The 24,994-nt window shown below is 41.2% G+C and overlaps 1 protein-coding gene across 1 annotated transcript; it reads left to right on the top strand.

Moving 5' to 3' along the window:
• On the top strand, positions 1 to 24,685 carry LOC104767098 (transformation/transcription domain-associated protein). Its single transcript, XM_010491131.2, has 35 exons — positions 1 to 365; positions 586 to 1,301; positions 1,472 to 1,597; positions 1,695 to 1,780; positions 1,928 to 2,036; positions 2,269 to 2,364; positions 2,483 to 2,545; positions 2,628 to 2,687; positions 3,256 to 3,324; positions 3,672 to 3,753; positions 3,844 to 3,896; positions 10,305 to 10,376; positions 10,455 to 11,687; positions 12,141 to 13,130; positions 13,219 to 13,554; positions 13,809 to 14,067; positions 14,161 to 14,383; positions 14,508 to 14,898; positions 15,388 to 15,537; positions 15,635 to 15,856; positions 16,022 to 16,243; positions 16,623 to 17,273; positions 17,497 to 17,754; positions 17,851 to 18,198; positions 18,640 to 19,052; positions 19,149 to 19,566; positions 19,748 to 21,046; positions 21,225 to 21,485; positions 21,580 to 21,870; positions 21,950 to 22,384; positions 22,578 to 23,009; positions 23,096 to 23,374; positions 23,452 to 24,003; positions 24,103 to 24,312; positions 24,398 to 24,685. Exons 1-35 carry the CDS (start codon positions 308 to 310, stop codon positions 24,515 to 24,517), a joined length of 11,583 nt encoding a protein of 3,860 aa, XP_010489433.1. The 5' UTR covers positions 1 to 307; the 3' UTR covers positions 24,518 to 24,685.

The following is a 24,994-nucleotide window of genomic DNA, read 5'->3' as shown; positions in this document are numbered from 1 at the left end:
GAGAANAAAAAAAAAAAAAAAAAAAAAAAAATGAGAGGGAAATTAGCTTAGAGAAGCATCATCTTCATCTTCCATAGTCTTCGTCTTCAAATTCGACCTTGTTTCTCTTATGATTCTCGGGAAATCTCGAGAATCGTCTTTAGTTTAGTAGCTTTTGTAAAATAAAATAAAACCCTCGCTAATTTCAGCTTCTTTTGACCTAGTCTGGAACTTGTAAGAGATCGTCGCGTCTGTGATCGGTGGAAGAGCTCCGCCGTGTGTATTATTTCTCATTTTGTGGGTTTCGGGGCTCTCTTTTGGTTCAACCATGAGTCCAATTCAGAATTTCGAGCAACACTCCCGTCGTCTCGTGGACCCTGACCTACGTAATTCTCTCTTTATTTCACTCTCTCTCTACATATATAACTTAAAAAGCAGCTTCCTTCTGATTTTGGATTTTGAGATTTTCATTATTCTCGTATTAAAAGTTATTTAGTCTTGAATTGGAATTAGTTCTTTTGTTACAGTTGTTAGCTGCGAATGGAAAAAAAAAAAAATCTAATTTTTGTTTATTTCTTTCTGTGGGGAAATTTCATTTTTGTGTAGCTATACAAGCAAGGCTTGAGATGGTGGTGGAGGTCAGAGATAGTCTAGAGATAGCGCATACGGCTGAGTACTTGAATTTCTTAAAATGCTACTTCCCAGCATTCTCAGTTATTCTCCTACAGATTACGAAACCGCAGTTCATTGATAATCCGGAGCACAAACTGCGGAACATTGTGGTTGAGATCCTCAATCGTCTTCCCCACAGTGAGGTTCTTCGTCCCTTTGTTCAGGACCTCTTGAAGGTTTCTATGCAGGTGCTAACCACTGATAATGAAGAAAACGGGTTAATTTGCATTCGCATCATCTTTGACCTTCTTAGGAACTTTAGGCCAACACTAGAAAACGAGGTTCAACCCTTTTTAGACTTTGTCTGCAAGATCTATTCCATTTTCAGATTCACTGTCAGCCATTTTTTCGATAATGTTAAAATGGAAGATGTGAAGCCTATGGAGACGCCTACGACTTCTGATCAGTCCCTTACCCCTGCCGCACCTGTTGGGAATGGGCAGCTTAACCCCAGTACTCGGTCATTCAAGATCATCACAGAGAGCCCCCTTGTTGTTATGTTCCTTTTTCAGCTGTATAGCCGACTCGTTCAGACCAACATTCCTCATTTACTTCCGCTGATGGTTGCTGCTATATCTGTCCCTGGACCTGAGAATGTCCCTTCACATTTGAAGCCTCAGTTCATAGAGTTGAAGGGTGCACAGGTTAAGGTGAGTCAATGTTTCCTCGTAAGGAAGGAAATCAAAGCTTTCTACGTAGTTGGAAATATTTTTATATCAAGGCCTATACCGACTCATTGTTTCAGCTGAATTATATTGTTCATAACTGAGAGATGCCATGATGTATTAATTTTTTTTATCTTTTTTTTGTTTATTTGCAGACTGTTTCTTTTTTAACTTATTTGTTAAAAAGTTGTGCCGAATATATCCGACCGCATGAAGAAAGCATATGCAAAAGCATTGTAAATTTGCTTGTGACCTGTTCAGATTCTGCATCTATCAGAAAGGTAGAAAACCTTTTGTTCCCTTATATCGGTATGTTTTCTATGGTGACCCATTTAAGGGATTGCAGCTAAAGATTTATTTCCATTTCACGAAATGCAGGAACTCTTAGTTTCATTAAAGCATGTTCTTGGGACGGATTTCAAGAGAGGCTTATTTCCTCTTATTGACACTCTTTTAGATGAGAGGTATTAGGCTAACATCTAAAATTCGAAAATTTTAATATTTTTTTAGGGAGCTGTTTGGTTGAATCAAGCACATCTTTAGTTCGTAATAATCTATCATGCAACAAATAATGACTTTTGTCAGGTATTCTTCTTTGTCTTCTGTGTTAGGGTTCTAGTTGGAACTGGGCGGGCATGTTTCGAGTCTTTGAGGCCTTTGGCTTACAGTCTACTCGCGGAAATCGTTCACCATGTTCGCGGAGATCTTTCTCTTGCTCAGGTCTTTACTGATGAAGAGCTTTTAATGTTAAACGTTGATTTTGACCGCCTGGATTCCAATATAAGTGAAAGCGCTTCATTATGATACACAACTATTTCTCTCTGTGTAGAATCTAACATATTGATCACTTCTCTTTGCACCATCAAGCTTTCTTTTTAAAACCTTTTTTTTTTCCTGCTTAGTGAATGTACTTCCTTTACACTCCTCTGATTAACTATAAATAACGTCACAGTTATCTCGGATCATCTACCTATTTTCAAGAAACATGCACGACTCTACCCTCTCTCTTAGCATCCATACAACATGTGCCCGGCTGATGCTGAATTTGGTAATTCTATATTCTTGACTGTGCTTGTCTTGTTTAATTCGATAAATTGCTTAAAATATGCGTACAAGTTTATTTATTTTCTGAATTAAGCTTCAATCAAAACTTGTGTTTGATACAGGTAGAACCAATCTTTGAGAAAGGTGTTGATCAGCAGTCAATGGATGAAGCACGGATTTTACTGGTATATATTCACTAGAGAGATCATTTTAGAATTTATTAGCTTCTCTGTCCATTAACGTAACTCATGGTACACCTGTATATAGGGACGTATCCTGGATGCCTTTGTGGGAAAATTCAGTACTTTCAAGCGTACTATTCCTCAGGTAATGCTGTTTGCTTTTCAAAAGCGACTGTTGTAATTAAGAGTTCAACTTCTTTTGGCTTGATTTTCTTTTATACACTGATGATTTATTGTTTTTAAAGTTTCAAAACCAAGTTATACTGCTTTTTAATTGGTCTCTACCCTTCTAGTGTTTGAGATTGGGAAAGATGTGCATCTATTATTGTGTTGATCACTTGATCTTCAGGGGCAAGTTTCAAGATGCCTTTGCTTTATTGTTATCTCTTTCCATTTCCAGATGTCTTTGAGAATATCTGTTAACAAGTATTCTTGCTTGATATGTCATTTCTTATGTTTTTATGTTACCTTTAAAGCAGGTGGTCATAGGTTAATAAAAAGGAATCTTGAAACTTTAGCTAATTATTTTCTTAAATTGGATATTTTACCTATTCTTGCTTTGCGATTCATGTAACCCGAATTATGTCATTTCTTATATTTTTATGTTACCGTTAAAGTAGGTGCTAATAGGTTAATAAAAAGGAATCTTGAACCTTCAGCTAATTCTCTTCTTAAGTTGGATATTTTACCAATTCTTGCTTTGCGATTCATAGCTTTTGGAGGAGGGTGAGGTGGGAAAGGATCGGGTCACTTTAAGGTCGAAGCTTGAACTTCCTGTCCAGGTAATTTGTCATCTCTTATACTGATCGCTCTTTTAGTGAGTAACACTAATTATCAGCCAATTTGGGATCGTCGTGCACATGATTATATTCAAACTCGAATGCTAATCATATTTTCTTACGCGGATTGTCCACTTTCGCTCCAAGTTGGAGTATAAGTGATATTATAATTTAAGTTGGATTTTTAGATTTTATACCAGGCTTTTTGTCTCTTCACAAAGCATTATGCGGTCTTATTGATCACTTCTTATATTTTCTTTGGGTCAACAAATGGATTATCTTTGAAGTTTGGATTAACTTCTTATATTTTCTTTGAAGTTTTAGTAATAGCTAGACCACATTGCTTGCAGGCGGTTTTGAATTTGCAGGTTCCTGTTGAACATTCAAAAGAAGTGAATGATTGTAAGAATCTGATCAAGACACTGGTCATGGGTACTGAATCTTAGCAGAATTATCTTTTTACATTGATCATGAGTCTGGACTGGACGATCAATATTTTTTCTCTTTCTGATTTGTGTTCAGGAATGAAAACAATAATATGGAGTATAACCCATGCACATTTGCCTCGACCTCAGGTTTGTGTTCAGTTGTCTCTTGTTTTTTTTTTGAATTTAATGTTAAATTATATTCAAAAGAAAAATACTTTGTTACAACTAGTGCATCTGTTTCAGAATAGTATTAAGCTGAAACTTAGACTTGAGAAAACCCCAAACTTTGAAAAAAAAACAGTTATAAAGAAGCTAAAGACGTGACTGTAACCAGAGCTGAAAAGCTGTTTGAAACCGGTGATCCCCCATTCGCCCAATTGCGAGGAGCTGATCTCGAACCTGTCTGTCCACCCAGTCAATTAAACGCGCAGCAGTTGTTGGCGACTCCCCATGCCTCCTCCCATTGCGTTCTCTCCAGACTGAATACACCGTGGCCTGGAGGACATAGCGAATGAGAAACCCTTCTGATCGAGGCAACTGAGCTTGAGAAATGTGAGCCATTAGAATAGACCAATCCGTTGAGAAAGCAGCCTTGAGTAGATTCTTCGCCAAACAGGACCACACATCCGAGACAAACGGACATGAGAAGAAGAGATGGTCACGCGTCTCTAAGCTCAAATTGCAGAAAGAGCACATTCCCGCAGCCCCACCATTCCACAGAATCATACGAGCACCAGTGGACAGACGGTCTTGGACGGCTAGCCACACACAGAAAGAAAACTTTGGTGTACAATGAGTGAACCAAACCCCCTTATGCCAGGCTACCGTACTCGCTGTGGTTCTAATATGGTTCCATGTATCCAATGTGGAAAACTTGGATCGAAAAACATCATTTTTACCCCGCCATAGAAATCTATCCTCCCCTAATGAGCGGACTTCCCTCAGTTGGTACATGAGCTGTTCAACCTCATTGAGCTGATCCCCCCGATGCCGTCTCCGACGACGGCGATCCCATGCTTCCGCTAATTTGCTGTGCCTAGATATTCCCAGGTCGATAATCCCACTCTCCCCCACTGCCTCCAAAAGAGATCCCATGTTCGACCAACTATCATACCAAAAAGAAACGGTCTTACCATTTCCCACTTCGACTTTGCAAAAACCTCGAGCCAGGNAGTATTAAGCTGAAACTTAGACTTGAGAAAACCCCAAACTTTGAAAAAAAAACAGTTATAAAGAAGCTAAAGACGTGACTGTAACCAGAGCTGAAAAGCTGTTTGAAACCGGTGATCCCCCATTCGCCCAATTGCGAGGAGCTGATCTCGAACCTGTCTGTCCACCCAGTCAATTAAACGCGCAGCAGTTGTTGGCGACTCCCCATGCCTCCTCCCATTGCGTTCTCTCCAGACTGAATACACCGTGGCCTGGAGGACATAGCGAATGAGAAACCCTTCTGATCGAGGCAACTGAGCTTGAGAAATGTGAGCCATTAGAATAGACCAATCCGTTGAGAAAGCAGCCTTGAGTAGATTCTTCGCCAAACAGGACCACACATCCGAGACAAACGGACATGAGAAGAAGAGATGGTCACGCGTCTCTAAGCTCAAATTGCAGAAAGAGCACATTCCCGCAGCCCCACCATTCCACAGAATCATACGAGCACCAGTGGACAGACGGTCTTGGACGGCTAGCCACACACAGAAAGAAAACTTTGGTGTACAATGAGTGAACCAAACCCCCTTATGCCAGGCTACCGTACTCGCTGTGGTTCTAATATGGTTCCATGTATCCAATGTGGAAAACTTGGATCGAAAAACATCATTTTTACCCCGCCATAGAAATCTATCCTCCCCTAATGAGCGGACTTCCCTCAGTTGGTACATGAGCTGTTCAACCTCATTGAGCTGATCCCCCCGATGCCGTCTCCGACGACGGCGATCCCATGCTTCCGCTAATTTGCTGTGCCTAGATATTCCCAGGTCGATAATCCCACTCTCCCCCACTGCCTCCAAAAGAGATCCCATGTTCGACCAACTATCATACCAAAAAGAAACGGTCTTACCATTTCCCACTTCGACTTTGCAAAAACCTCGAGCCAGGCCCCTGTATTTAAGCAGCTTTTTCCATATCCACGAGCCAAGACTGGTGGTGTCCTTCACTGACCAAAAAGAAGCCTGCTTGAGTAGGTTTGAATGAACCCACTGAACCCACAAAGAGTTACCCCTCGAGACCACACGCCAGATTAACTTCAGATAACTCACCGTATTGACTTCACGTAGAGATCTCAGACCTAGCCCCCCCTCCGCTTTCGGCTTACAAACTGCCTCCCACGACACCTTAGCTTTCTTAGGATTCAAATCAACCCCGGACCAGAGGAATCCCGAGCACATGGATTCAATAGTCTCCAAACATTTTTTAGGTAGGCAGTAAGCACCTAACCAAAAATTACAAACACTCCAGAGCACCGAGGATATCAAGTTGAACCGTCCCGCATAAGAGAGATGACGTGCTGTCCACGAACCTATCCGCTTGCGAAGCTGTTCCAGCAAGGGAGAGCAGTCGGCAAGTGTTAGCTGTTTTGTGACCAACGGCAAGCCTAGATATCGAACCGGCAGACGACCGACGTCAAACGGGATTTGATCCTCCCGTTGAACTGACTCCCCAGCCAAATAGATTGTGGATTTCTCCATACTGATCTTCAACCCTGACATCCGAGCAAACTCTGCAAAAACATCAAGAATGCCCGTGATAGAACGCAGCTTACCGTCCGTTAGGACCATAAGATCATCAGCAAAACTCAGATGTGTAAGACCTAGCTGACGACACCGTGGATGGTAACCGATCAACCGCTCTCCAGCCGCCTTATCAAGCATTTTTGAGAGGACATCCATGGAGATGACAAACAAATACGGCGATAACGAGCAACCCTGACGGAGACCTCTAGAGCTTCGAAAATAGCCTGCAAGTTCCCCATTTACTTGTACTGAAAAAGAAGTTGTGGATACACAGAGCATCAACCAGTGAATAAATAGTGGCGGAAAGTGCATAGCAGAGAGGGCTTTAGCGAGAAAAGACCACTGAACCGAGTCAAAAGCTTTGGAAATATCAATCTTGATTGCACATCGACTAGAGATTGAGTCCTTGTGATAGTCCTTGACCAACTCTGTAGCTAACAACACATTCTCAATCAGCAACCTATCTTGAACAAACGCCGACTGATTACTGGAGATAAACTTGGGCAGCACACGCTTCAGTCTATTAGCTAAAACTTTAGAAATCACCTTATAAAGCACATTGCAACAAGATATAGGCCTATAATCTTTCATTTGCCTTGCGTCTAAGGATTTGGGAATGAGTGAAAGGATAGTAGCGTTAACCCCCTTTGGCAAGAAACCGTTTGCAAAGAAAGACTGAACCGCTAAGACAAACTCCCTTCCAATTAACGGCCAAGTTTCTTTGTAAAACTCCACTGTGTATCCATCAGGACCAGGGGACTTGTTTGAAGGCATAGCAAACAACACTCTCCTTATTTCTTCTCCCGACACTTCTTTAGTAAGAGCAAGACACTCCCCTTCCGTGCAACGATAAGGCAATAAACTCGCCATTCCTTCCTCCGTAACACCCTCAAAATCAGAAGGAACATACTGTAAGAACTCACTAAAATGTCGCTCAGCCTCAGCTTTGATGTCCGCAGCCGTGACAGCAATCCGACCATCAAGACCTTGCACTTCCCGAATACTATTTTGTGCTTCCCTCACCTGCACTGCCCTATGAAACGTTTTATTGTTTCGATCGCCCACCTGTAGCCAATGCAACTTAGACTTCTGCTTGAGGTATTGTTCCTCCAACCCTGCCAGGAAGTCCCAACGCCGATAAGCCTCATTCTCCTCCTCCATAGCCTGCACTGAAGGCTGCAGCAAGTTGGCTTGTTGCTTACGGCATAAAGTGTCCAGAGCTGCTTTAGTATTCTTGACAAGATTCCCCATTCGCACCTTAGCCAGGGGTTTGAGCCCTTTTAACTTCTTCGAGAAACGAAACAGAGTGGAAGTGGACAAAAACAGAGGTTCTGTGTCGTTCCAGTAGTCAGCCACTAAAGGCCTAAACTCCTCCATTTCAGTCAAAGCATTCACAAATTTAAAAGGCCGCCGTTTGGTAACCGGAACAGCCTCACCACAGACCATGAGTCGACAGTAGAGATGATCTGAACAACCACCTGCCTCAAACACTGTGTAACTCTGCGAGAAAGCATTCCCCCACGCAACATTCACCATCACACGATCCAGTTTCTTAAGGATCAAATCAGTTTCCCTCTTATTGCACCAAGTAAACAGAGGACCATGGAAGGTCATGTCCGCTAAGGCACAGGAATTAATCACTGCTTGAAAGTCCCGCATGCCCGCTGTGACCGTCGGACTATCATCAACCCGAGAGTGCTCAGCCATATCAAGTGTTTCATTGAAATCCCCCAATAGAACCCACGGTTTATTACGAAATAAAGGAGATGCATAGTGATCCCTTATCTCTTGCCACAACCGCTTCCGTGCCTCCGCTGTGTGGAGAGCATACACGAAAGAGCACAAAAACTCCTCCAGATTATCCAACTTAACAGAGCAAGTAATGAGCTGTTCGCTTTTAAAGAAAGGAGCAACCCTTACATTCTCCTTCCAGAGCACCCAAATGCGCCCCCTGCTACTATGTTCATAATTTGTCAACACAGACCAACCGGGAAACAACTTCCTCCCCAACTTCTCTGCTTTTGATTCCTTCACCCTAGTCTCCAACAAACAACCAAACTGAAAATTACTCCTCGCAACCCGTTCTTTGATAACGGAATGTTTAGACGTCTTATTTAAACCACGAACATTCCAAGAGAACCCTGACATTAAGGTTTGGAGTGTGGCTTCCTACCCGGAAGCCGAGGCTGGTCCCTAGTCAAATTAGTAGGAAGAGTAGATACTGGTTTCTGAGCCGTTTTTGACCCTCGAAGGAGATAAGTACGCAGAGGGACCTCCTGCTGTGAGCTCTGCGAAATCTGCGGTTTTACAGTCTCCTGGGACTTGACTGTAGGTTGAGCAACCACCACAAGCGACCTAGAGTCGAGTACTGCATGTGCATCCTGAGTCTCATCCGGAGCTTCCCCCAAAGCAGAAAAAGAGTTTTTCAAAAGAGAGACTTCCGCCACCAATGGCATATCTTTGTTTTCCCAGGACTCCCTCGAGTCACCTTAGGCGTGATCCAAAGCTCTTGTCCCTGTTCCTCTACACTAACCGGAGGCACTCCACCCTTATCCGTGCCACCCACAGCGGGAGCCAACTCTGACTGTTCTACAAGTTCGACAACTGCGGTTTCTACACTATCGTGAAGCTGAGATTTGGGAGGGCTATGGTGAACCTCACTTGAGCTAGGAGCTTGTTGCTCTGCAACAACCACCGCAGCAGATAAACAAGTTGCACTAAGATGACCCCATTTCTGACAACATCCACATCGTGGAGGAAGCCAAGGGTAGCTATAACTGATTGTAAAATCCAACTCCCCTTCTTCCTCACCCGCAAAACAAAACTCCTTGGGCAGATCCTTTGTCAAATCCGCTTCAATCAGCACTTGAGCTTCCTCAAAGCTAGTACAATCCTCTGTCTTTTGGTGTAGCCTAACAGGCTTCCCCACCACACTTGAAAGAAACTCCAAACCCTTGTCAGTGAACATTGTAGGGGGAATGTTCTTGATTTTTACCCACAGAGGTACAGATGTCATAGCCGGTTGAGCCTCCTCCGTAAATGGAGTCCACTTGGAAACAATCATAGGGAGATCCATGATATTCCACATACCACGAGTGAGAACCCTATGCCGCAGACCCTCATGCCGAATACGAAACTTGACAGTAGACTCATTGACAGGTAAAACATCAATCAACGTAAACCGATCCCCCAATCTCCAGATCTTGTTCACGATCATGTGAATCTTACCAATATGCGGAGCCTTTGAATTGGGAAACTTCCCAAGTACAAAATCTTCCCAAAGAGGCTTTGCACCCGCAAACACCTCGTTCGGTACGATGACCTTCTCTTGACCATTAAACTCAGAAACTGTAAACTTCTGCTGCGTGAAAACTCTTTTCTGAACAACATGTGAAAACGAGCGCTTCACCGTCTTGGCCGGAGCCGGCATGACAGGAACCGTCAATGGAACCTCTCTTGGTTCCTTTAAGGCTCCCTGAGTAGTTCTTTCACCCGAGAACCCTTCCCCCAAACCTTCCCCCGAACCACCCTTCGCTACAGCCTCCCTCTCTCCTGCGACAGTGCTTGCTTCGTCCACCGAGACCGCCGCTACAAGGCCAGGGGAAGCCGCCGACGGCAGCATCCTTGGCCAAGAAGCAATGAAACCCTAATCGCCTGTTTTGTCGCCCTTGACACGTCAGCAAAAATAGTTCCAATCGTTCCCTTACCTTTTCTTCTTCTTCTTCTTCTTCGTTTGATTCTCAATTCAGTTGTCTCTTGTATCAGTTCTCTATAGTTTTTTCATGCAAGTATTTCAATTATGACGGTTTCTCCTGCTGCCCAGGGGATGAACCCTCAAGCTCTTGTTTCACAATCATCTGCCCCGCAGGGTTTTAAAGGAATGAGAGAAGATGAGGTATTGCTTGTAAGATTGTGTACTTTAGTCATTAACAGTGCATGTTTATAAACCTTAGTAATCTCTACCTTTATGCAGGTGTGGAAAGCCTCTGGTGTTTTAAAGAGTGGTGTCCACTGCTTAGCTCTCTTCAAAGAGAAGGATGAGGAGAAGGAAATGCTTAATCTTTTCTCCCAGATTCTTGCTATTATGGAACCTCGAGACCTAATGGACATGTTCTCTTTATGCATGCCAGAGCTTTTTGAGAGCATGATTAACAACAACCAACTGGTTCAGATATTTGCAGCACTTCTGCAAGCTCCCAAAGTTTACAAGCCATTTGCAGATGTTTTGATTAATTTACTAGTTAGCAGCAAACTTGATGTTCTGAAGAATCCAGATTCAGCTGCAACTAAACTAGTTTTGCATCTGTTCAGATGCATCTTTGGGGCTGTCACCAAAACACCATCTGATTTTGAAAGAATATTACAGCACCACGTTCCTGTTATCATGGAGGTCTGCATGAAGAATGCTACGGAAGTTGAAAAACCTCTTGGTTATATGCAATTGCTCCGCACTGTTTTCAGAGGTCTCGCTGGATGTAAATATGAGCTGCTTCTGAGAGATTTGATACCTATGCTGCTACCTTGTCTTAATCTTCTTCTGACAATGCTCGAGGGTCCAGCTGGGGAGGACATGAAAGATCTTCTGTTAGAGCTTTGTTTGACGCTTCCTGCACGCTTAAGCTCCTTATTGCCATACCTTCCCCGTCTCATGAAGCCTCTTGTATTTTGTTTGAGGGGAACCGATGAACTTGTGAGCTTGGGGTTACGCACCCTTGAATTCTGGGTGGATAGTCTGAATCCTGATTTCCTAGAACCTAGCATGGCGAATGTGATGTCTGAAGTGATCTTAGCATTATGGTCCCATTTGAGGCCTGTGCCATATCCTTGGGGTAAGAAAGCCTTACAAATCCTTGGAAAGTTGGGTGGTCGCAACCGAAGATTTCTGAAAGAGCCACTTACACTTGAATGCAAAGATAATCCAGAGCACGGGCTTCGCTTAGTTCTCACATTTGAGCCATCAACACCTTTTCTGGTGCCATTAGACAAATTTATTAATCTTGCAGTAGCAGCAGTTATTCAGAGAAATCAAGGCATGGACATATACTACAGAAAGCAAGCTCTAAAATTCCTCCGTGTATGCTTGTTATCGCAGCTTAATTTGCCTGGATGTGTCACTGATGTGGGTCAAACGCCCAGGCAATTATCAACTTTGTTACGTTCCGGTGTTGATTCATCGTGGCACAGGAGTGAATCAGTGGAAATCAAGGTTAGTTGTAAATTTTATTTTTTTAATCTTAATCTGTCATAGTTGGACTCTGTATTTTACTTGTCAAATATCAACTTTTCTTTCCACATGGCAGAGGTTATCTCAGTGACAGGTTTACTTATTTGTCCACTTCTTTAATTTTGGCACATTCTTTAAGTGTATCAATACCATTTATTATAATGCATTCCGACTAGGATATTGACATTACTTGATGTTGGAGACAGTTGGTATTAGAGAAAGACATCTTGATTGACCAACATTGACCTGGGGCATAATTATAATTCTGTAGTACTCGTTTTGTTGTCAATCATTTTCTTGATAGAAAACTGATCTTGTATATATGTCGTCTCCTCTAGATGAACTCTTTTTTTCCTTATAATACTTGTTTCGCTTTGCTTAATAGGCTGAAAAAAGATTCAATTTTAATAAGTGGGCTGTTTTTTACTGTCATAGGCTGATTTAGGAGTGAAAACAAAGACTCAGTTAATGGCTGAGAAGTCAATCTTCAAGACACTGTTGATCACTATACTTGCTGCCAGTTCTGATCCAGATCTCAGTGACACAGATGATGACTTTGTTGAGAACATCTGTCGGCATTTTGCAATTATTTTGCATGTTGACTATACCTCCTCAAATGCATCAAGCAGTACTAATCCACTCGGTGGTTCTGTGATTTCGACAAGTTCCAGATCCAAGACTAATCAATCAACTAATTTAAAGCAGTTAGATCCTTTGATATTTTTAGATGCACTGGTCGATGTGCTTGCAGATGAAAACAGGCTCCACGCCAAAGCTGCTCTGAATGCGTTAAATGTGTTTGCTGAAACACTTTTGTTCCTCGCTCGTGTCAAACATGCTGATGTGTTGATGGCTAGGGGTGGTCACAATGCCTCAATGATTGTCTCGAGCCCTTCTACAAATCCAGTATATTCACCTCATCCTAGTGTGCGAATACCAGTCTTTGAACAACTTTTGCCTCGGCTTTTGCATGGCTGTTATGGGAGCACATGGCAAGCGCAGATGGGAGGAGTTATGGGGCTAGGTGCATTGGTTGGGAAAGTGAATGTTGAAACATTATGTCATTTCCAAGTAAAGATTGTCCGTGGTCTGGTGTATGTTCTAAAGAGGCTTCCTGTTTATGCTAGCAAAGAGCAAGAAGAGACAAGTCAGGTTCTTATGCAGATTCTACGTGTGGTTAATAATGTTGATGAAGCAAACAGTGAAGCGCGTAGAAAAAGCTTTCAAGATGTTGTAGAATATCTTGCCACAGAGTTATTCAATCCTAACGCATCTATCCCCGTGAGGAAAAATGTACAGAACTGCCTTGCACTTTTAGCTAGCCGTACTGGAAGTGAGGTAACTGAGTTGTTGGAGCCTTTGTACCAAGTATTACTGCAGCCACTTATAATGCGTCCACTCCGATCAAAGACAGTTGATCAACAGGTGCCTCACAGTGCTATTTATTTTTTGTGTATCTCTTTCTCTTGTCTTCCCCTGTCTTTAATTTTTACGTTATTATATTTACCTACAGGTTGGAACAGTTGCAGCTCTGAATTTTTGCTTGGCTCTGAGGCCCCCCCTTTTAAAAGTGACTCCAGAGTTGGTGAATTTTCTGCAAGAAGCATTACAAATTGCTGAGGCTGATGAAACTGTCTGGGCTGTGAAGTTGATGAATCCTAAAGTGCTTACATCATTGAACAGACTTCGAACAGCTTGTATTGAGCTTCTGTGCACAACTATGGCGTGGACTGATTTCCGAACGCAAACTCACAATGAACTACGTGCCAAAATAATTTCCATGTTTTTCAAGTCTCTCACATGTAGAGCACCTGAAATCGTGGCGGTTGCCAAGGAAGGTTTAAGACAGGTTTGTAGTTGTCTTTTATCTTAGCCAGGATTCTTTCATGCACATATAGTTTGAAGTTTTTTGGGATATTCCTATTCGTAATAGCCTGGGTGTGCAACCATGGTTTAAGCTTGCTATATGCAATACTTGCCTTGTTGAATATGGGAAACTTGCGAAATGGAGTTATCATAGGAATCTATTTCTTGATATCATATTCTTAACTTTCTATTTATATAGATTTATTTCCTTTTTTGAAAGTCTATTTTCTGATTTAGGTTATCAATCAACAACGGATGCCCAAGGAACTTCTTCAGAGTAGCCTCAGGCCGATACTTGTTAATCTCGCACACACAAAGAATCTCAGTATGCCTTTACTGCAAGGTCTGGCACGCCTTCTTGAACTTCTGTCAAATTGGTTTAATGTGACATTAGGAGGCAAGTTGCTGGAGCACCTTAAAAAATGGTTGGAGCCGGAGAAACTTGCCCAGTCCCAGAAATCATGGAAAGCTGGAGAAGAGCCAAAAATAGCAGCTGGTAATTTGTTTTTTTTTTTTTCTTAAATAACTAATTGATGCCTGGTCATATGGTTATTCACTTGACTCAAATCTTCTTTTGTTTCCATGGCAGCTATTATCGAGCTCTTCCACTTACTCCCACATGCTGCATCGAAATTTCTAGATGAACTTGTAACCTTAACCATTGACTTAGAAGCAGCTCTTCCTCCTGGGCAAGTGTACAGTGAGATTAATAGCCCATACCGTCTACCGCTTACCAAATTTTTGAATCGATATGCGGCCCTAGCTGTTGATTATTTTCTTTCTAGATTAAGTGAACCAAAATATTTTCGGAGGTGAGGACACTTTCTTATGATAAGCTTTCGTTCACCTCATCTTGTTATAAGTTTAGTGTAAGCTTGGAGTAGATTTTGTAATATGCTAACACTACTTGCTTTCTCCCTTAAAAACAAAACGCAGGTTTATGTATATAATTCGATCAGATGCTGGCCAGCCGTTAAGAGAAGAACTTGCAAAGTCTCCACAGAAGATACTGTCATGTGCCTTTCCTGAAATTTTGCCAAAACCTGATCCTACATTGGGCACAGCAGCTTCAACTCCTTCAGCTACATTATCTGGAGATGAAAATCATATCTCTGTTAAATTAGAGAGTTCTAATGTGGCATCAACAAAGGCTTATATAGCATCGGATGCGTATTTTCAGGGGCTCTATCTCATCAAAACAATGGTGAAACTGATACCCAGCTGGTTGCAGAGTAACCGCAGTGTTTTCGATACCTTGGTTCTCATTTGGAAATCACCTGCAAGGATATCTCGTTTGCAAAATGAGCAAGAGCTAAATTTAGTTCAGGTAGTTTCTTCTATCTCGACCACGTATGATTTTTGGCTTTGCGTTGTGTTTCACGCTAAAGCTGCGTAGTTTAATGGGGTTCCTGGAAATAGCCTGGTATGAAAAGTTGAAACTGATGTCTGAGTTTAGAAACCATTGCAGGTGATGAATTAATGATTGCTGATTTGTAGCTATATGCTGGTGCTAGAGATTTGGCTTCACTGTGATGTGTTCAAATTCTTTCCATTGAATTTTTGAATTGCCTGTGTTTAGATTGTATGCACATTTTTTCTTGGATTTCTTGTTGGAACCCTCCTGACATTGTTTCAATTCCATCTCGTATAATTTATTGAGCTGCCAACGTAAATTGATGTAGAAATTATGATTACTTATTAATTACGAGGTTGTGGTGAATAGAGCTGTGATGCTTGATGATTTATAGTCTTCCTTTTGAGTTAGGTAAGATATATGAAAGTTGTTTACTGACCTCTTTTGTGTTCCCTAACTAAGGTGAAAGAGAGCAAGTGGCTTGTCAAGTGCTTCTTAAATTACCTACGACATGAAAAATCTGAAGTGAATGTTCTCTTCGATATTCTCTCCATTTTCTTGTTCCATAGCCGCATTGACTACACCTTTTTGAAGGAATTCTACATTATTGAGGTATCTGAGATTTTAAATTTTAGTTACAGTTTCTTTCTCATCCCATTAGTTTTCGCACTTTTCAGGAGTAGTATAACAAATGAGATATATTGATCAGGTTGCAGAAGGATACCCGCCCAACATGAAAAGAGCACTTCTCCTGCATTTTCTTAACCTTTTCCATTCCAGACAACTCGGCCATGATCATTTAGTTCAAGCAATGCAAATGCTTATTCTTCCAATGCTTGCCCATGCTTTCCAAAACGGTCAAACTTGGGAGGTCATTGACCCTGATATAGTCAAAACCATTGTTGAGAGGCTTCTTGATCCACCCGAAGAGGTAGGTTTCTTTTCTTTCCTAAGCAAAAATATCAAGAATATTGTGGGGAAGATTCGTACTGGTTTTTGGTAGTAACCCTGTTTACAATAGTTTTTCATTTATTTTTTATCCACTTGTTCAGAATTATTAAGATTTTATTGTTAAATCTCCTCTTGATTGTTGTAGGTTTCGGCTGAATATGATGAACCTTTGAGGATTGAACTTTTGCAATTAGCAACATTGCTTCTGAAGTATCTTCAGAGTGACTTGGTTAGTCATAGGAAAGAGCTCATTAAGTTTGGATGGAATCATCTCAAACGGGAAGATAGTGCCAGTAAACAGTGGGCATTTGTTAATGTTTGCCACTTCTTGGATGCTTACCAGGCTCCTGAGAAGATCATTCTTCAGGTACCGTTAAAATTCGTATGTCAGTGATGTTTATTGATTTTCTTGAAGAGTGAGAATAAAGATTTTTCTTAAATTTCTGATATCAGCGTATTTCATAACTTTTGTATATGACTGAGACGGTCAATTATTATTAACTTAAGTGAAAATCATTTACAGTGCGATTGTTGATAGTCAAACTACATGAAGCTAGATCTGAATGCATATTTTGCCTAAATAATGCATGTTTGCTAGAATTCATGGTACTATGACATACACTTGATTAGTTTTGTCTATGACGTTACTTCTCCTTCAATTTGAATTAGTTGAAGAGAAGCATATGTATACAAAACAACTTCGTCTAATTTTTTAAGTGACACAAATGTTTGCCAATGGGATGTAGGTTTTTGTCGCACTTCTTAGGACATGCCAGCCGGAGAATAAGATGCTAGTTAAGCAAGCCCTGGATATTCTAATGCCAGCTTTGCCTAAAAGGCTACCTCTTGGAGATTCACGCATGCCAATCTGGATAAGATACACTAAAAAAATTTTGGTGGAGGAAGGTCATTCAATTCCAAATTTGATCCACATCTTCCTACTTGTTGTTCGGCATTCAGATCTCTTTTACAGCTGTAGGGCACAATTTGTTCCTCAAATGGTGAATTCGTTAAGTCGTCTAGGTTTGCCATATAATACTACTGCAGAGAATAGGAGGCTCGCAATTGAACTTGCTGGACTGGTTGTCAGCTGGGAAAGGCAAAGACAGAATGAAATGAAAATGGTGACTGATACTGATGGAACCAGTCAGATTAATGATGAGTTGCATACTTCATCTAGTGCTGATCCTAAGCGTTCAACAGATGGATCTGCCACATCAGAAGATCCAAGTAAACGAGTCAAAATTGAACCTGGTCTCCAATCAATCTGTGTTATGTCACCTGGCGGTGCATCATCAATCCCCAATGTGGAAACTCCTGGATCTGCTACCCAGCCTGACGAGGAATTTAAGCCAAATGCTGCCATGGAAGAAATGATCATTAATTTTCTCATAAGAGTAAGGCTTTATTCTTGTACCGTCAACTGTTGAGCATATATTTTACTTTGGTTAGCTTTCCAATTCTCGTAACCATGTCACCTCATGTCTAAGAGCGTATGTGCATGCCATTGCTCCAGCTATTCCAATTCATCGATCAGTCAAGTCGAGTTGTATTTAGCAGAAATGACCTCATTTCTAGTTTCTTTTTTCTAATTTTAATATATTTCACTTTCTTGAACAGGTAGCATTGGTAATTGAACCTAAGGACAGAGAAACCAACACCATGTACAAACAAGCGTTAGATTTGCTTTCACAAGCTTTGGAGGTTTGGCCAAATGCCAATGTCAAGTTCAACTATTTAGAAAAACTGCTGAGCAGCATGCCACCATCTCAGTCAGATCCGTCAACAGCACTTGCTCAGGGATTGGATGTCATGAACAAAGTTCTGGAGAAGCAGCCTCATCTTTTCATTAGGAACAACATCAGCCAGATTTCGCAGGTATACTTGCTGCAGTAAGCTTTTATTCTAACATTTGAAACACAATACTGCTGTTTGTTTACTGCTCACTAGATTAACTGTTTGTTTCTTCACTAGATTCTTGAACCGTGTTTCAAACACAAGATGCTCGATGCTGGTAAATCATTGTGCTCCTTGCTGAAGATGGTCTTCACTGCATTCCCCCTGGATGCCGTCAATACACCTCCTGACATAAAGCTATTGTACCAGAAAGTCAATGAGCTAATAAACAAACATGTGAATACTGTTACTGCTCCACAAGCTTCAGGAGATGATAACTCTTTTGGTTCAATAAGCTTTGTACTTCTTGTCATCAAAACCTTGGCCAAGGTGCATAAAAACTTTGTTGATTCATATGTGTTGGTGCGTATCCTTCAGCGCCTTGCACGGGACCTGGGATCAGCAGTGGGTTCTCATCCTAGACAAGTACGTCATTCTTACTAAATAACTTGTTTTTCTGCTAAGAGTTTAATACTGTTTGCTTTCCTTTGTATGGGAACTTGAAATAAAATTTAAATTTACTTGGTATTTGCCTCGTTAGTGAGTTTTGGAATCTCCTATGCATCTTTTCAGCTTTGCACCAATGACTTTTATTAATGTCAGGATTTATACTGGTTCCTCTCTTACTTCACCTAGCTACTCAGACTCATTGGTTTATGTTATTATCAACTTCAAGATATCATTTCTATCCCTTTTTCCTGTAATTTAACCCTTTTTTTCATGTGACTAATGGATGGTGACTAGATAATTTCTATCCCTTTTTCCTGTAATTTAACCCTTTTTTCATGTGACTACTGGATGGTGACTAGATAACCTAGTCATTCCCCAATCATGGCTTACCCTAGACCTTTTTCTTTCCATTTCCAGGGCCAGCGATCAGACTCGGATTCTGCAGTAACTTCTTCTCGTCAAACTGCTGATGTTGGAGCAGTCATATGTAATATAAAGTCGGTCTTGGAACTTATTGATGAAACGGTCATGCTTATAGCAGATTGCAAAAGATCTGTTACTCAAATTTTGAACACATTGCTTTCCGAAAAGGGTACAGATGCTAGTGTGCTTCTCTGCATACTAGACATGATAAAAAGGTGGGTTGAGGATGATTTCAGCAAAACAGGCACATCTGGTTTGTCTGGTTCTTTCCTTACCCAAAAGGATGTAGTTACTTTTCTCAATAAGCTTTCTTATATTGATAAGCAACACTTCTCATCTGATGCTTTGGAAGAGTGGGATCAGAAGTATCTTCAGCTGTTATATGGACTTTGTGCCGATTCAACAAAGTATGTTTTATGCTTCCTTTTTTTCTTCCCCATGTGTCACATTGTTGCTTTTAGGAGATGGATATAATAATATATCTTCATCTATTTCATGAATAGGTATCCTCTGGGCCTACGACAAGAGGTCTCTCTGAAAGTTGAAAGACATTTTATGCTTGGTTTAAGGGCAAGTGATCCTGAGATGAGAAGGAAGTTCTTCTTGTTATATCACGAGTCACTTGGAAAAAATTTGTTCGCGCGGTTGCAGTACATTATTCAAATTCAGGATTGGGAAGCTTTAAGTGATGTATTTTGGCTCAAACAAGGTCTTGATCTCCTTTTAGCTATCTTAGTTGAGGACAAGCCAATTAGCCTGGCCCCAAATTCCGCGAGGGTACTACCACTTTTACCTTCAGATAGTCCTGGAATACAGCATCAAGCTCCTGCTAACTTAGAGGGTCCCGAAGAAGTTACTGCAATGTTTGACATTATAGTTATGAAGCATGCACAATTTCTGAGCGCGACCAGCAAACTTCAGGTGTTTACGAGTCATTTAAAACTTTCTTTTGTGTTATCATGGTGCTTTCTCTTTGTTATAATACCTAATCAAAAATGTTGACTAAATTATCATAAGTCCCTAGGCGTATTTATCCACCTGATTGATTTGGTGTCACGTTATTCATATATTGGCTTATAACTATTTTAAATTTCTATTATAGGTGGCTGATGTTGTCATCCCTTTAAGGGAGCTGGCTCACACGGATGCCAATGTTGCATATCATTTGTGGGTCTTGGTATTTCCAATTGTATGGGTAACCCTGCTCAAGGAAGAACAGGTAGCATTGGTTAAACCTATGATTTCTCTACTATCGAAGGACTACCATAAGAAGCAGCAAGGACACCGGCCAAATGTTGTTCAAGCACTTCTGGAAGGGCTTCAGTTGAGCCACCCTCAACCTAGGATGCCTAGTGAGCTTATCAAATATATTGGAAAAACGTACAATGCGTGGCATCTCGCATTGGCGTTGCTAGAGAGCCATGTGATGTTGTTCATGAATGACACAAAATGTGCTGAGTCTCTTGCTGAGCTTTATCGTTTGTTAAATGAAGAAGATATGAGATTTGGGTTGTGGAAGAAGAGATCCATCACTGCTGAAACGAGAGCTGGACTTTCATTAGTTCAGCATGGTTTTTGGCAGCGTGCCCAGAGCCTCTTTTACCAGGCAATGGTTAAGGCAACCCAAGGCACGTATAACAACACAGTCCCTAAAGCAGAAATGTGTCTGTGGGAGGAGCAGTGGCTCCACTGCGCCAGTCAGCTTAGTCAATGGGATGCCCTGGTAGATTTTGGAAAAAGCATTGAGAATTATGAAATACTGCTTGATAGTCTTTGGAAATTACCCGATTGGGCATATTTGAAGGATCACGTTATACCAAAGGCACAAGTGGAAGAGACTCCAAAGCTTCGTTTGGTTCAATCTTATTTTGCCCTTCATGACAGAAATTCAAATGGTGTTGGAGATGCCGAAAACACAGTGGGGAAAGGCGTTGATCTTGCCTTGGAACAGTGGTGGCAGTTGCCTGAAATGTCTGTTCATGCTAGAGTGCCTCTATTGCAGCAATTCCAACAACTAGTTGAGGTTCAGGAGTCTGCTAGAATTCATGTTGACATCGCAAATGGGAGTAAAGGCACAGGAAATGTTGCAGTTGGTGGACTTGGAAATCGTTATGCAGATCTGAAGGATATTCTTGAGACTTGGAGGCTGAGGACTCCAAATGAATGGGATAATATGACAGTCTGGTACGATATGCTACAGTGGAGGAATGAAATGTATAATGTTGTTATTGATGCATTTAAGGACTTTGCTACTTCAAATTCTCCACTTCATCACCTTGGTTTTCGTGACAAAGCATGGAATGTCAATAAGCTTGCCAGGATAGCTCGGAAACAAGGGCTTTATGATGTTTGTGTTCAGATTCTTGAAAAAATGTATGGACACTCAACTATGGAAGTACAGGTACATTTCTCGAAAATCGTCAAGTGCAATACTCTCTAAACTAGGGCTTTTTTTTCGTTGTCTCAAAGTGTTTTTTTTCATTGTTTTCTTTTCTCTCTTTTTGTTTGATTAGCTTGAAATAGTGTTAGTTTTATGAAGGTATCTTCTTAATCTTTTGTTTTTGGATGTGTGAGTGCAGGAAGCTTTTGTAAAAATTAGAGAGCAAGCAAAAGCATATCTGGAAATGAAGGGAGAGCGTGCTAGTGGTCTTAATCTGATCAATAGCACAAATTTGGAGTATTTTCCAGATAAGATCAAAGCAGAGATATTTCGTCTGAAGGGGGATTTTCATTTGAAATTAAATGACACCGAAAGTGCTAATATTGCATATTCCAATGCTATCACCCTGTTCAAGAATTTACCCAAAGGATGGATAAGCTGGGGAAGCTATTGTGATATGGTATGTCTTGTGACTATGTTCTGTTTCTTATATGGCTGTTAACATTCCCCTAAATTTTCTATTACTTGTACTTATATTTTACTCACTTTTGTAGGCATACCAAGAAACACAAGAAGAAATATGGCTTGAATATGCTGTCAGTTGCTTTCTTCAGGGTATAAGATTTGGAGTTTCCAATTCCAGAAGTCATATAGCTCGTGTTCTTTATCTTCTTAGCTTTGATACAGTGAATGAGCCTGTTGGCAGAGTGTTTGATAAACACTTAGAGCAAGTTCCTCACTGGGTATGGCTTTCTTGGATCCCACAGCTGTTACTTTCCCTACAAAGAACAGAAGCACCCCATTGCAAATTGGTTTTATTGAAAATTGCTGCAGTTTTCCCACAGGTAATTTACCTTTAGCGTTTATGACTAATTCGTGCATTATCATCATTTTATCTGAGTATGTGGCGATTTTCTGTTTCAGGCCCTCTATTACTGGTTGCGCACATACTTGCTGGAACGACGTGATGCAGTAAATAAATCCGAACTTGGCAGATTGGTTTTGGCTCAAAGAATGCAGCAAAATGCCTCTGGTGCAAGTGCAGGTCACGGTGGAAGCAATATACCATCGGAAACTCAAATCCATCAAGGCAGTCAAATTAGCGGGCCCAGTGGAACACATGACAGTGGTAATGCACATGGGCAAGATAGTGACCGCTCCACTGCGGAAAATAATGTCCATACCGGGAGTGATCAACCGATGCACCAAAGCAGCTCCGGTATCAATGATAACAATGAAAACACAGCGAGGCGGAATGTTGCATCCCTAGCAATCTCTGCAGCGGGAGCTTTTGACGCTGCTAAAGATATCATGGAAGCTCTTAGGGGTAAACATAACAATTTAGCCAGTGAACTCGAGGTGATACTTTTTTCCTATATATCTACCATATTCATTAAAATTGCTCTAAACACATGCAAATTTTCATAGTAAGGATAAGTCAGAGGAATATGCAACACACTATTGAGAAGAAGGATTTAGCTTCGGTTTTGATTCTTACTCAACCAAGCAGTGTTTTGGTTGGATGATCTAAGCAAGTAATCTTCTTTTTCAGGTTCTTCTCACAGAAATAGGTTCAAGATTTGTTACATTACCGGAAGAAAGACTGCTGGCGGTTGTGAATGCTCTGTTGCATCGTTGTTACAAGTATCCAACTGCTACCACTGCCGAGGTTCCCCAACCACTCAAAAAAGAGCTGTCGGGTGTCTGCAGAGCTTGTTTCTCAGCAGATGCTGTAACCAAGCATGTCGAATTTGTGAAAGAGTACAAACAGGATTTTGAGCGTCACCTTGATCCGGAAAGTACATCTACATTTCCAGACACACTCGCTGAGCTGACGGCGCGACTGAAAAAGTGGAAAAATATTCTTCAGAGCAATGTTGAAGATAGGTTTCCGGCTGTGTTAAGATTGGAAGATGAGAGCAGGGTTTTGCGTGACTTCAGTGTTGTTGATGTGGAGATACCAGGGCAGTACTTTGCTGACCAGGTAGAATTCCCTTGCTTTTAATTTAGACTTCAATTGGAACATTTTTCCCTATCTGATTGTTAAAATAACTATGTGCAATTAAACAGGAAGTCGCACCTGATCATACAGTAAAGTTGGATAGGGTTGGAGCAGACGTTCCTATCGTTCGAAGGCATGGAAGCAGCTTCAGGCGGTTGACTCTGATTGGCTCTGATGGCTCGCAAAAGCACTTTATAGTCCAGACATCATTGACGCCTAATGCTAGAAGTGATGAACGCATCTTGCAGCTTTTCCGTGTAATGAATCAAATGTTTGATAAGCATAAAGAATCAAGACGGCGACACATTGGAATTCACACTCCAATCATCATTCCTGTCTGGTCTCAGGTGATTTTTATACCTTGAATTCAGATTTGATGTTCCATTGGACGAGTATTGGTTTTAACAAAAATATTTGGTTTCAGGTCCGGATGGTTGAGGATGATCTCATGTACAACACTTTCCTTGAGGTCTATGAGAATCACTGTGCACGAAATGACCGGGAGGCAGATCTTCCAATTACCCACTTTAAGGAGCAACTTAATCAAGCTATATCAGGGCAAATCTCAGCAGAGGCAATAGGAGATCTTCGTCTGCAGGCTTATATAGACATCACAAAAACTTTGGTCAATGACAGTATCTTCTCTCAGTACATGAACAAGACGTTGATGAGCGGAAGCCATATGTGGGCTTTCAAGAAACAATTTGCAGTCCAGCTAGCTGTCTCCAGTTTCATGTCCTTCATGCTACAAATCGGTGGGAGGTCCCCGAACAAGGTCTTGTTTGCAAAAAACACTGGGAAAATGTTCCAGACAGATTTTCACCCTGCTTATGACGCCAACGGGATGATAGAATTTAACGAACCCGTGCCTTTCCGCCTCACAAGGAACATGCAAGCATTCTTCTCTCAGTTTGGGGTCGAAGGTCTCCTCATGTCATCCATGTGTTCAGCAGCTCAAGCAGTAATCTCCTCCAAGGTAAAGGGATAATTCAAAATATATATATATACAAAAACTTAAGGATGCAACAAGCCCATTGATTGATCTCTGTTTCTCTATTGTCTTGCAAATTTTCAGCAAAACGAACATCTACGGTATCAGCTTGCTATGTTCTTCCGTGATGAATTGCTGTCCTGGTTTGGAAGAAGACCTCTTGGTGTGCCGATTCCTCCTGTTGGAGGAATTGCTACACTGAACTCAGCGGAGCTGAAGCACAAAGTTAACGCCAATGTGGAAGATGTCATTGGCCGGATCAGAGGAATAGCCCCACAGTACTTTTCAGAAGAGGTACATACAGCATCATCATCATACTAATCATGTTTATCATCATCATCGTAAGATCAAACATATTGATAGGTTTTGTTTTGTATAGGATGAGAACACGGTTGAGCCGCCGCAGTCAGTGCAAAGAGGTGTGAACGAGTTGGTGGAGGCAGCCTTGTCGCCTCGCAACTTATGTATGATGGATCCAACATGGCACCCTTGGTTCTAACTTCAAAATACTTTACAATTAAGTTTTCAGTGGCTTTTTTAATTTAATGGAAGCTAACATTATTCATTAGGGTTGTAAATATGTAACCTTTATGTAATTTTATCACTCCTTTTGGTCGCTCGCCTTTGTGCAACATTTTCCTGTACTATAAATTATATTTTTGAACCCTCTAAATCTTTAATATCATATCATGCATCAAATAACCCTTCAATCGTAACCGTAAGCTTCTGCATAATTCGGAATTGATGACTCCAAATGCAATCAGTTGTTTTCAGTGACAAACGAAGTTGAAAAGAGTAAATAAAATAAGAAAAGGGGTCCGGCAAAAATCAGGCTTCATTAACTTCAAATAGTTTTATCACAAATACACTACACAAAATTTATGGCTATCAAGACGGATATGAGTAAGGGTTATGATCGGGTGTGAATGACATTTTGTCGAACATCTGCTCAGGAAGTTTGGTTTTTGTTAGAAAT

This window comes from Camelina sativa, chromosome 19 (assembly GCF_000633955.1).
Source record: "Camelina sativa cultivar DH55 chromosome 19, Cs, whole genome shotgun sequence".
Classification (NCBI taxonomy): Eukaryota; Viridiplantae; Streptophyta; class Magnoliopsida; order Brassicales; family Brassicaceae; genus Camelina; species Camelina sativa.
Note: the sequence above shows the minus strand (reverse complement) of the source record. Positions and strands in the feature narration are given on the sequence as shown.

What these genes read in the sequence shown, in the direction of transcription:
- LOC104767098 (XM_010491131.2), top strand. Translation starts at nt 308, where the DNA reads ATGAGTCCAATTCAGAATTTCGAGCAACACTCCCGTCGTCTCGTGGAC. An exon ending in CAAAGACAGTTGATCAACAG is followed by an intron (nt 13,131 to 13,218) that starts GTGCCTCACAGT and finishes ATTTACCTACAG; the next exon opens with GTTGGAACAGTTGCAGCTCT. An exon ending in CTTTGTGCCGATTCAACAAA is followed by an intron (nt 19,053 to 19,148) that starts GTATGTTTTATG and finishes TTTCATGAATAG; the next exon opens with GTATCCTCTGGGCCTACGAC.